Source organism: Erpetoichthys calabaricus, chromosome 1 (assembly GCF_900747795.2).
Source record: "Erpetoichthys calabaricus chromosome 1, fErpCal1.3, whole genome shotgun sequence".
NCBI lineage: Eukaryota > Metazoa > Chordata > Cladistia > Polypteriformes > Polypteridae > Erpetoichthys > Erpetoichthys calabaricus.
In genome coordinates, this window is record NC_041394.2 from 259,250,989 (window position 1) to 259,264,357 (window position 13,369).

The 13,369-nt window shown below is 35.8% G+C and overlaps 1 protein-coding gene across 1 annotated transcript in view; it reads left to right on the plus strand.

Annotated features, from left to right (window-relative positions):
- Positions 1-13,369, plus strand: part of col7a1l (collagen type VII alpha 1-like) — a 548,766-nt gene that overhangs the window by 313,968 nt on the left and 221,429 nt on the right. The window contains exons 55-57 of the mRNA XM_051929632.1: positions 3,706-3,747; positions 4,458-4,520; positions 4,785-4,823. Of these exons, the coding sequence (XP_051785592.1) occupies positions 3,706-3,747; positions 4,458-4,520; positions 4,785-4,823 (144 nt within the window). The remainder of the gene's footprint in view (positions 1-3,705; positions 3,748-4,457; positions 4,521-4,784; positions 4,824-13,369) is intronic.

The window sequence follows — 13,369 nt, forward strand, 5'->3', positions numbered from 1 at the left end:
CTGCCAGTCTGTTTCGGGGCACTCTCAAGCACAGAGTCGCATTCAGTCATACTAGTCCAATTTCGTTTTGTTAACCAGATTAATTTGAAAATCTCTGGAATGCAAGAGGAAGGCAAAGTACTTGACATTTATACTGTATAATAAGATTATATACAGTATGAACACTGGAGAATGTTCACACCCCACAGAAAACATGTCAAAGATGGGACATGGGCATGGGACCTGGTGGAATATGAAGAATGTAAGCACCCCATATTTAAACTTAAGTCTGCTGAAATTAAAAAAAAAATGAATTAATAACTATGGTAGACATGACACAATTTCCAGTCTGTAAACCTACATAATAGAAGAGACCTTCCATCCAAAACGCATACTGCATACTATATGAGAACAATACTTGGGTTCTATTAAATTTATTGTTGAGAAGAAAATGTTTTGATTTTGAGGTTTTCAAAACTGGCTGATGTATGGGCTAACCTTTGAAGTTCTCGTTAAGATATCCATCCATCCGTCTGTCCATCCATCCATTTTTATACCCCATTTATTGAAATTTCAATTAATGAAATTCCAAATAAAAGAATCTATTTTAGCAGCATCAGATGCCAGGAAGGAACCAGACCTAAATTAGACAAAAGTCCATCACAGGACACACTTATTGTATGTACACATCAAACTCAACTTATTCCTGGACAGTTTCAAGTGATTTCAGGAAAAACTTTTTTAAATCATCACAAACTCCACAAAAAATATAAAACATTTTAATGTATAATTACCAAAATGAAAAACAAGAGTGTCAATAAATGTTTAAATATATACTGTTAAAAAAAATTAAAGGAACACTTTTTATTCATAATAATAATGAATAATAATGAATGTCTCTGACCAAACAATCAGTAACAGACTTCATGATGGTGGCCTGAGGACCCAACGTCCTCTAGTGGGCCCTGTGCTCACTGCCCGGCACTGTGGAGCTTGATTGACGTTTGCCATGGAATACCAGACTTGGCAGGTCCACCACTGGCGTCCTGTGCTTTTCACAGATGAGAACAGGTTCACCCTGAGCACATGTGACAGACATGAAAGTCGTGAAGAACGTTATGCTCCCTGTAACATCGTTCAGCATGACTGCTTTGGTGGTGGGTGAGTGATGGATTTGGGGAGGCATATCCATGGAGGGATGCACAGACCTCTACAGGCACCTTGTCTGCCATTAGGTATAGGGATGAAATCCTTGGACCCATTGTCGGACCCTATGCTGGTGCAGTGGGTCTTGGGTTCCTCCTGGTGCACAGAGTATGCAGACAGTTCCTGGAGGATGAAGGAATTGATACCATTGACTGGCCCTCACACCCGTCTGACCTAAATCCAATACAACACCTCTGGGACATTATGTTTCGGTCCATCCGATGCCACCAGGTTGCACCTCTGACTGCCCAGGAGCTCAGTGATGCCCTGGTCCAGATCTGGGAGGAGATACCTCAGAACACCATCCAGTGATTTCATAAGGAGCATACCCTGACATACATGCGGGGTTGGGGGGGGGCCCGTACAAACTACTGAGTACGATTTTGAGTTGCTGCAATGAAATTTCAGCAAAATGGGCTAGCCTGCTGCATTTTTTCATTTCCACCAAATGATGTGGCATCCTTTCATTCCTAACACATTACCCAGTCCATATCTGATGTGTTTTCAAAGTGTTCCTTTAATTTTTTTGAGCAGTTTACAAATACAGTAATCCCTCCTCCATCGCGGGGGTTGCGTTCCAGAGCCACCCGCGAAATAAGAAAATCCGCGAAGTAGAAACCATATGTTTATATGGTTATTTTTATATTGTCATGCTTGGGTCACAGATTTGCGCAGAAACACAGGAGGTTGTAGAGAGACAGGAACGTTATTCAAACACTGCAAACAAACATTTGTCTCTTTTTCAAAAGTTTAAACTGTGCTCCATGACAAGACAAAGATGACAGTTCCGTCTCACAATTAAAAGAATGCAAACATATCTTCCTCTTCAAAGGAGTGCTTGTCAGGAGCAGTGACTGTCACAGAGATAGAGAGAAAAGCAAACAAATCAATAGGGCTGTTTGGCTTTTAAGTATGCGAAGCACCGCGGCACAAAGCTGTTGAAGGCGGCAGCTCACACCCCCTCCGTCAGGAGCAGACAAAGAGAGAGAGAGATAGAGAGAGACAGAGTTTGTTTTTCAATCAAAAATCAATACGTGCCCTTCGAGCTTTTAAGTATGCGAAGCACCGTGCAGCATGTCGTTTCAGGAAGCAGCCTCACAAAAGATAGCAACGTGAAGATAATCTTTCAGCATTTTTAGACGAGCGTCCGTATCGTCTAGGTGTGCGAACAGCCCCCCTGCTCAATCCCCCTACGTCAGGATCAGAGAAAGTCAGCGCAAGAGAGAGAGAAAAGTAAGCTGGGTAGCTTCTCAGCCATCTGCCAATAGCGTCCCTTGTATGAAATCAACTGGGCAAACCAACTGAGGAAGCATGTACCAGAAATTAAAAGACCCATTGTCTTTAGAAATCCGCAAACCAGCAAAAAATCCGCGATATATATTTAAATATGCTTACATATAAAATCCGCGAAAGGCGAAGCGCGATATAGCGAGGGATTACTGTAAATGCATTGTAAATGAAAAAATAAAAAATTTCCTGAAACCAGAAATGAAATTGACATAGTATCAGATTAAAGAAAGAAACACAATAAACCATTACCCTTTGGGCCTGCCTATCACAACCCTTGGAACCCAGTTGTGGTGGCTCCCCATTTATCACCTCAAGCAGTACATCAGTATCTCCCGTTTTTTAACTCCCAACTGTTGCTTCTCTCTTTCTGTAATCTGTCCTGTCTTCTTCCCACCAGTCAAACCCTTGCCCTGACTTATTCCTCACTCAGAGCTTTCTAAAGGCCTTGTTGCAATGTGGTTTTAAAGCTCATCCTGGTAGCAGCTTCCAGGGCAATTCCTCAAACAACTTCAGAGTTCAGAAACCTTATATAGAAACCATGTGGTCTTTTCTTTTGACTGTTCCTAGATAATTTAGCAATCTCTGAGCCCAAAGAATTGCTTAAGGGGAGCCTCACAATGATAGGATTATTTGTCCTGAGCAGTCTTGTGCCCACTGAGTAATTTTCTTGGGACTGCTCTCTGCCAGCATTCTTTCTTCTGCCATAGCATGGAAAATGGTAATGCAATAGGTTCCCTTCTTATATTCTGGCACCTTCTATTCTGTGCCCTGCATTGTCTTTTCTTGTCTGCAATTCACTTTTTTCTTGACTACCATCTATAATTAATAAATAAGGATCCATGTGTGTTTTCTTATGCTATGCTGATTTCATCTCACATCCCAAGGCTGTGTATGTTAAGCCAACTGCTAACTCTAAAGTTGACGTCGGTGTGTGCATGATAGTGATTCCATCCTCACACCTAACACAACAAAAATAGGCTGTCACATTCCACAACCATACTTTAGCATAAGAGGTTTATCAGAACATTTTAGAAGACTTATAGATTCTCAAACATTTTTTAAATAGTACATTCTTCTAAAAATTAGTTTTTAATTTCTGTAATATTTTCATATTAATTACTACATTTGCAGTGAAAAATATAGCATATCACAATTAATGTTTCTAAATATAAGAAAATTTGAAATGGCTTTTTTGCACTAATGTTTTTTGTTTTTGTTTTCTTTCTTAAGTTTTCTGTATCAGAGAACAGCATTTTTATGAAAGGAGAAAAGGTAACAATTAAGAATATTTTGGTTTTCTTATCTAACTTTGACTTGCAAATGACAATACATAAGTGTTTTTATTCTCTCTTCTTTTTAAAAATTCAATTCAATTTATTCGTGTATAGAGCCAGAGTGCTCTAAGACACAGTTATAATACATATCACATGATGTACATAGATAAAACATTATAATTAATTGATTAAATAATTAATTAATTAATGTAAAAACACAGTAAGCAGAGAAATTTCAGATTAATTTCTATAATATACCCCTCTATTTTATTTTATTACGTGTTAGCTGTTGCTTGATATGCAATAGAAAAGTATTTGCTTGTTTGTGTAATAAAAAAGCTTGACTATTAAAAAACATTAAAAGCACTGTGTTGTTTGGCAACTTAAACAAAATCTTCTAAAATTGTATTCAAGTCCTATTCAATTCAACAGTTTGTTTGAACAACAACTTTAAGATATCATATACCATTATTCATGCAAATATCTTGGTATAATGCTACACAGCATACTCACCCTAGCAACACAGGAGATCAAAACTAGGCACAATCTTAAATCCAAAAAAGATACCAAAAGAGAGAGTGCTATTATCAACCTACAAATAGTGCCCATATTGACAGCACTCACAAAATTTACGGAATAGTATAAATGCTAACTTTTTCAAATAAAATTGAGAATTTTGTGCTTATCAATAACTGTCTTTTATTTCAGGGTGAACCTGGAAAGAACGGTGCTCCTGGTGTGAAAGGAGAAACAGGTCATCCAGGTCCAAGGGTGAGCATTTTTTATTCAATACCCTTCTTTCTGTGCTATGTCTATGTGCATGTTTTCAATTAGTCCAGTTTTTCTTGCATATTGCAAACATAAGCCTGTTCTGATTGGTAAATAATGTATAAACCTTAAATATTACAGAGAATATTAAGGATAATTAAAGGAATACAAAAATGAATAATGCTTAACTAATTTTTTTCTAATTAAGTACAGGTTAAAATGGTATTATCTAGACATTAACATTTGTTTAATAATATTTAATTATAGGGACCTGATGGTAAACCAGGACCTCCAGGAAATGGACTGGTATGTATATCAAGACATTCAAATTTCCTTAATTTGTTGATTTCTCTTTGTTGTGTAAAATACTTAGAAGATAAGGAAGAGTCCTTAGCCATTATCATTTATTAACTCCAAACACAGAAGTCCTTTATTTACATCAACTTATGAAATTCCACATTCATTTGTTAATACAACATGAAAACTGAAGAAATCTAACAGAAAGCTTCCTTTATTCAGCTATGTTCATCTACATGTAATGACTACGAAGCATTTCAAACACACCAATCAGCATATAGATAAATAATATACTCCAGAAACACACCTCTGTATTATATTAAGCATTATGTAAAGTCCCAAAATAGTTAAGAGTCTGTCCATCCATCCATTTTTATACCCCATTTATTGAAATTTCAATTAATGAAATTCCAAATAAAAGAATCTATTTTAGCAGCATCAGATGCCAGGAAGGAACCAGACCTAAATTAGACAAAAGTCCATCACAGGACACACTTACTGTATGTACACATCAAACTCAACTTATTCCTGGACAGTTTCAAGTGATTTCAGGAAAAACTTTTTTAAATCACCACAAACTCCACAAAAAATATAAAACATTTTAATGTATAATTACCAAAATGAGAAGTGTCAATAAATGTTTAAATATATACTGTTAAAAAAATTAAAGGAACACTTTTTATTCATAATAATAAATAATAATGAATGTCTCTGACCAAACAATCAGTAACAGACTTCATGATGGTGGCCTGAGGACCCAACGTCCTCTAGTGGGCCCTGTGCTCACTGCCCGGCACTGTGGAGCTTCATTGACGTTTGCCATGGAATACCAGAATTGGCAGGTCCACCACTGGCGTCCTGTGCTTTTCACAGATGAGAACAGGTTCACCCTGAGCACATGTGACAGACATGAAAGTCGTGAAGAACGTTATGCTCCCTGTAACATCGTTCAGCATGACTACTTTGGTGGTGGGTCAGTGATGGATCTGGGGAGGCATATCCATGGAGGGATGCACAGACCTCTACAGGCTAGACAACGGCACCTTGACTGCCATTAGGTATCGGGATGAAATCCTTGGACACATTGTCAGACCCTATGCTGGTGCAGTGGGTCTTGGGTTCCTCCTGGTGCACAGAGTATGCAGACAGTTCCTGGAGGATGAAGGAATTGATACCATTGACTGGCCCTCACGTCCGTCTGACCTAAATCCAATAGAACACCTCTGGGACATTATGTTTCGGTCCATCCGATGCCGCCAGGTTGCACCTCAGACTGCCCAGGAGCTCAGTGATGCTTTCATGAAAACTGAAGAAATCTAACAGAAAGCTTCCTTTATTCAGCTATGTTCATCTACATGTAATGACTACAAAGCATTTCAAACACACCAATCAGCATATAGATAAATTATTGTATATACTCCAGAAACACACCTCTGTATTATATTAAGCATTATGTAAAGTCCCAAAATAGTTAAGAGTCACAAGTTAATACTGGGTTTAAAGAAATAAGACTTATGTTTTACCTGTTATCAGAGTAAAAAAAATGAAGGTTATATATGATCTAATTTTCTCAGTGTCAGAATGTCCTAGTTATATAGGCCGGCAGTTTAAAGAACATTTTCTCTCAGAGTCTGAAGTTTTATTTTCTGAAATAGTCCAGTAGTGAAAGTACTGTATACTAGTATGAACCCAGCAAGAGTTTCTCACTGAAACAATATATTTATTGTCACAATACCAGCTGTCAAGATTCACTCAATTAATATAAAAGAGTTGACTAGAGAAGGCAACTCAAAATGCAACATAGGAAAATATTTGGTGCTGGTTGTGCCAATTAGCAACTCATTCAATAAATGGGAGAAAATTACAAATGAACTTCCAACACATATTGAAAAAGCAAATGAAAACCAAAACCAGAGCAACTTACATATTTGATCAATACAACCTACTTTGGCTTGTTACAGTGCTATCCTGCAGTGTTGTGTTTTGTAGGGTAATGTTCTCTTTGCCATTCTCAGGCATATTTATTATAAATCAAAAATAATGTTGCTGAGTTTGTTTTCTGTGTATGTGAAGTGGACCTGTACCACCTTATTCAAGTTTGAATGATGCAAGGTGACTTTGGTTGTTGCAGTGTGATCCTACAGTGCTGCACTGCAGTATTTTGTTGCTTATGCACTCTCAGGCATATTTTGCACATCATCTGATCTTCTCAATTGCTTTAACTGGTGCAACATGATAAGCAGGTCATCCTCGACTTCCCTGACCCCAGCTACAGATTCCAGCTCTACCTGGGGAATTTCCTGGCCTTTCCAAGCCAGTCCAGATATATAATCCCTCCCTTTGTCACAGGGTCTCCACAGTGAAATGTGCCTTGAGCAGCTCTGATCCTTACAACATGCCCAATCTATCTCAACTAGCTCCTCTCGATATGGATAATCGAATCACTGCGCTTCAGACACTATCACGGAGTATCAGGCCAGCTCCCCCTTTTGCAAAAACAATTATTACTGCTACTGTATATTCTTTTGATCATTACTTACAGTTAATGACCATAGGTGAGAATAGGGATGTAGGTTGACTGATAAACTGAGAGTTTTGTCTTTAGACTTTGTTCCCAGTTCAACACTACAGACCAGTACAGCGCCCATAGAACAGCTGCCACTGCTCCAGTCCACTTTTTCAATCACTTGTAAAAAGGAACTCGAGATACCTGAACTCTTCTACTTGTGGATCAAAAATAACGAGGGCTTTATTTGTATTATAATGACACAATGGCCTCTCAACACCCCCTTCCTCCAATAAACATGCAGTCTCCTCCTGTTAAATTTGTAATGGTGTCAACCTCGCTTCATGGTCAAATTATTTACATATTGTAATTTTCTTAGCCAACGGTAGATGTAATGCAATTCAAATTCTGATAGTTTTTCTGTATTATTTCAGATAATACAAATTTTCAAAAGACATAGTATCTTGAACTCTGATAGAGTATAAGCTGAAATTACACCTGTTAGAATTTTAATATATAGATTACACAGAAGAATACAGAGCAGGGCACTATTCCTTATAAAATTTGTTTTTCACCACAGTGACATATAATCTGGGCAGTAAATTAATGCAGTGGTAGTGCTGCTACCTCACAGTAACAAGACCCAGGTTTGTGTCTGGAGTCCTCCCTGCATAGATTTTGAGTGTTCTCTCTGTGTCTGCATGGGTCTACACCAGTTTCCTCCCACAGTATAAAGACATGCATTGTTAGGTAATTTGGATAAATTGCCCTGCGATGGACTGGCACCATCAGCAGAAAAAAGAATGCAGCAAAAAGAAGAATGTTGCTATCTATCACAAACAATATCTCACATCCTCTGCAAGGTCAATTTGTGGAGCACAATTCTACCACTGTGCCCCAAAGAGGTCCTAAGTTATAAGACTACAATGCATGCTCTGACTAAGCTACTTTTCCTGCCATATTATTATTTTAATTTTACATAGATTACGGACATATATTTTTTACTCTTTGAAAGTACTAGGGTGTTGTACCGTGTTAAGCCATTATGAATGTAGTGAGAAGTCAAACAATATAACACCTTTTATTGGCTAACTAAAAAGATTACAATATGCAAGCTTTCAAGGCAACTAAGGCCCCTTCTTCAGACAAGATCATCATGATTACATATTGCCTGAAGAAGGGGCCTGAGATGCCTCGAAAGCTTGCATATTGTAATCTTTTTAGTTAGCCAATAAAAGGTGTCATTTTGCTTGATTACTCTTTGAAATAGTATGTAGTTTGTTTATGTATATCTGACTACTGTAACTTTCTATGTGGTTTTCCAAATTCCATAGTTGTGAGCATAAGTTGGCTCTTTACAAATGAGCCTTTTGGTATACATGATAATACATAATGTTTTAGGGAATGATAATGAACAAATATGTCCTTAAAAAGGCTGCAGTCTGTTTTCAACATACAGTGAATTTCAAAAGTCTTAAAACCTTTATTGGAATTTTACCATTGTAGAGGTAAAGGCTGAAATCAAACGCAAAGTATGGCAAACATTTTTCACCTTTACCAAGTTATTGTGATCAGCAACACTTAGCACATTTTGCTTTGATTACAGTAGTAACACTCTTCAGAAAGGTCCCTATTAATGTTCCACATCTGAATTTGCATTTATATCCCAAAACTGTATATACAGTACAATATAGATTAATTAAATTTAAATTAAATAGTTAAGTTGCACATATTGTAGTTGTTTACTTTCAACATAAAGAAACATGAACTGACAATTGCTTTCTACCTGAATATTTATCAATGTATATTTGCACACACTATGAGATAATAATTGGAAACATACTGTACTTTTGTGAAGAAAATTATTTTTAATGGCATTTTGAAAAGATTTAAGGCTTTCTTACAAAATGTCACTGGGGCAGAGTCATCATCTTAGAAAGTGTTACTTGGAAAATCACCACAGAACATTTTATACTGTACATAAAATTAAATTTGAGAAGGATATTATTTCATGTATCCTACATCATTGTGGGAAATGTTAGCGCACAAAACAATAAATAAGTAAATAATATTGTCACTGGTAAAGATGTGACAAATCTTCTATAATTGAAAAGGTATAGTGAAGATAAAAAGAGAGTCATATTCCAAATTAAGTTTGTTACTCATGGCACTCAAATTGATTTCAAGTTGCAATGACTCATGCCTCATTGAAAAAATATTATCTGCAAGCTATGACAAAATATTAAACATACTGATTTTTTTAAAAAGAATCATTAGATTACAAAATTCCTATAAGATGTTTTTGTATGATTTATATCATCTCGGCTTTTCTTATTTATTCTGCTTTTTTATTTTGGATTATAAATTATTGCATTTTCACCTTAAGTTCAATGATGAGCTGTTAAGATGACTGCCTCCTCTTACAATGCCTGGTGCTCGGCTGCCTGTTACTCAGTGCTCTGATCACTGGCTCTCCACAACTCTATATTAAATACGCAGGTCCTTATGAGGTTAGAGACAGAAAAGCTGACTACTTTGTTTAAAACATTCTGTACTGCAATTAAATGTTATCACCATGTTAGAAAACAATTTGATATCACTGTAAAGTTTTGCTCTCAAACCTATTTTTTTTTATACCTTTTCATTTTCTTCATAGGAATTTTATCATACAATAATTATGCGAGAAAAAGAAAACTATTAATATACTGTATATGTAAATTTTTATTGGATCTGTGTTTATAATATGTTCAGTAAATTTACCTTTCATTATTCACTACCTGATAATAAATTCATTTTAGTATTTGTAAACTGTTACCTTTACTGACAGTCTGGTTCTGGGGCATCTGTAAAGCAAAGCCTATAAACCTTGTTATGACAAATGACTTCTCTGAGTGAAAGGAATGAGTGATAGCTAGTATTATTTTGGCTCAGCACCTTTTTAGGAGGAAGACACCCTCAGAATTTTATTGACAAAATAAAAAAAAAATCTGCCAATGTAAAAAGTCATTTAAAAATATGAAAAGCATTATTTAATGACAATATATAAAGCCATGTCATTTTTGTTCAAGATGGCTACTAGCATACTGCAGTAAGTATTAACTGTTGCAACTTAATTCCATCGATTAATTGGTCCTTTGATGTAAACTTCAATGGTAGGTTCACAATATTTTTGACATTTTGTTGTCGTTGAAAAGAGCAAAAAGAATTTCAAAATATATCTTTGAAAACTGAATGCTGCTGTACATATCTGGCTGGAGGTATATTTTGAAAACTAGCATTTTTTACAAATGCAAAAAAAAAATCCTATAAACATTTGTGGTAGACCAAAGTTAAATGCTGGCCTGCTTATTAGTTGTGTAGGTTTGCTTTATTTCCCAAAACTATGTGGGAATTTTGCTGGGTACCATGGCTTTGTCCTAAAGACACTTAAGTTAGTTTCATAAGTGACTTTAAATTAACCCAGTATAAGTAAGAGGGTGTGTGAAACACTACATTAAATGACTGGTTTTGCATGCATGGTTCGTTCCTGCCATGTGACCAAAACTGCCATGATACACTACGGCATCATAATCAGTAGGTCTAAAAATATCTGAATGAGAAACAAGGATTAGGTTTTTCCATTTAAACGTCAACTATTCTGTTAAATTACGCACTACTAGCCATAGTACCTGACGCATAATAGAATAATTTAACAATATTTGCTATCCCTTGCCCTACGTGTACTTTTAGTGCCTTTACTCTGTGTGCCAACTGATGCTCACTTTCTCAAGTGTAATCCCATAAAGCCTGCTTCTCAGACTGTCATAATTTTTAAGGGACCTTTCTCGCCACCTGTCTGGTTTTATATTTTTCATCTTTGAAGGGGATTCTCATAGCACTCTCCTTTACTCCTCCTCATATGTCTCACATTCATACTTCCCCTCTTTTTAGATCACTAAAGCCAAACTGACCAACCAGATTGCTCTGAGGGACTGGACACACAGAACTTAGTGTTACTAAGTTACATTATATAGTAGTTCACCAGAATTAACAGAAATTCCTTTGCAATATTTCTTAAAACTACTTGGAAATGATCTATAAGCTGCACAATTTAACTTGACTTTCCTTAATCAGTAGTTACAAAGTGTCACAACTGCCTTCGTTTTACATATGTTCTTGTGACACCTCTAGAGATAAAAGATAAGAATCCGTAAAATGTCATACTTCCTGCTTATTGTGTTACAGTCAGTTTTTTCCTCATATTTTCTGTTTTGTTTTTTTTTATTTTGAATTGTTATTTCCATGCTTTTATGTTACATTGTTAGTTTGGCTTATTTTTTGATATTGGTGCTCTGTCATGTTAGATGCACTGCCATTCTTTGTACCTGGCTTTATTTTGCAGTCAGAAAGTCAGACTTAGAAGTAGATTATTGAGTTTGTGTTGGTTTTTACTGTTAGTATTTTTATTTCATCAGTTTTCTGAAGTATTGGATTTTTTCTCCTATTTTATTAGATGTTGTTGCTGGATTGTGATTTTGCCTTTTGATTGGCTTTTAGGAAAATCCTTTATTGCTCTTTTAAGTATTTTGTTGTATTTTGTGATTTTGTTTAAAAATAAATCTTCACTTTCTAAGGATTAATTGTTGCCCTTTTGATTTCCCTTGTATTTTGGCATAGTTCTGGGGCTTTCTTTGCATTTTCAGCTTTCAAGTTTAGCTCATATTCTAGGCCTGTGTAGGTTAAAGCCAGCAGGTAGGATTTGGGAACTAGCACTCTTGGGATGAGCCTTATCTAAGTAAGCTGGTAAGAGTCCCAACCTGCTTTGTAGCTCATTTTGGAGGCATCACACCCATTTTGTCTGGAACTCCTTTACAGAACACTTCTGGCACCAAATTCAACATAGCTGTGAATAATTAACCAGAAAATCCACACACATCCAATCTCACATTATCTTTTGCCATGGAGGGAGCTTCGCACTCTTAAGAGCATCTTGGTTTTCAGAAAAACTCCCCTCAAAACATGGTTCATATTTAGTTTAAGTATCATTATAAAGCATTTATAAATAGCATATAAATATTTTATTAATTTTCTCATAAACAATAATAGGCAATAATTAGCAGCTGCTTATAAAGGATATCTGAACTAAAGTTTTACCAAAATGCATACTATTTGGCTTATTCTTTGTATTACTTCTGTAAAACATAACAGATGAACAACAATCCAACATAAACACAAGGTTGCTGTGATCATACTGAAAAAAATATAAATAATCCTGGTTTTATTTACTGACTTTTATAAGCCTGTGCTATTTTATGCAGTAATGACATACAAACTCTATGGTTGTTGACATATTTTATGATTAGTTAACAGGATGCTTAAGTGGTTTAGTTATGGACAGGTTGGTTTAAAGTTTAGTGCAATAGCCAGTAGGCCAGGCTGATTGTCTAAAATTAGTGTAAAATTATTAAAATTATCTAAAATTATTGTGTAAGAATTCATCTTAATGTGTATGCAGCTATCAGTGAGAGAATGTACAGTGCTACAATTTATGAAGCCCCAAATTCAATAATTATACAGTTCTAAAAATATCAACCATTCTGTCAAGTCTGAGATATTAATGTTTGTTAACAATATAGTGATCTGACTTCTCCATCCTCAGATATTTGAAATTAAAACAGCATGACAAAGACATTACATCACTGTTTTCAACTTCATACATTAAAAGTAATGCCCTCATGCTCAAAAACCCAGATTTATTTCTTCCTGCTTAGATTCCATGGAATTAGCACTGTAAGATGGAGTGATCACACCAACATGTTACAGAGTATATCAGATGCTGCAAAATAAAGTAACAGAAGTCCATTAAACCAAACTAGTTCTCTTTGTGTATCTCATTCAGTATATTTACATCATTATCACAGATACCTGTTGCAATAACCAGCAGAAAAAAAGAAGAATTTTGGAACTGATATTATCTTTACATATGCACATTTTATCATTTTCTACTTTAAATTCAGTTGAAATGTAGGGAAATGAAAAACAGATCTCAGTGGAAGGAAAAAACGTGAGT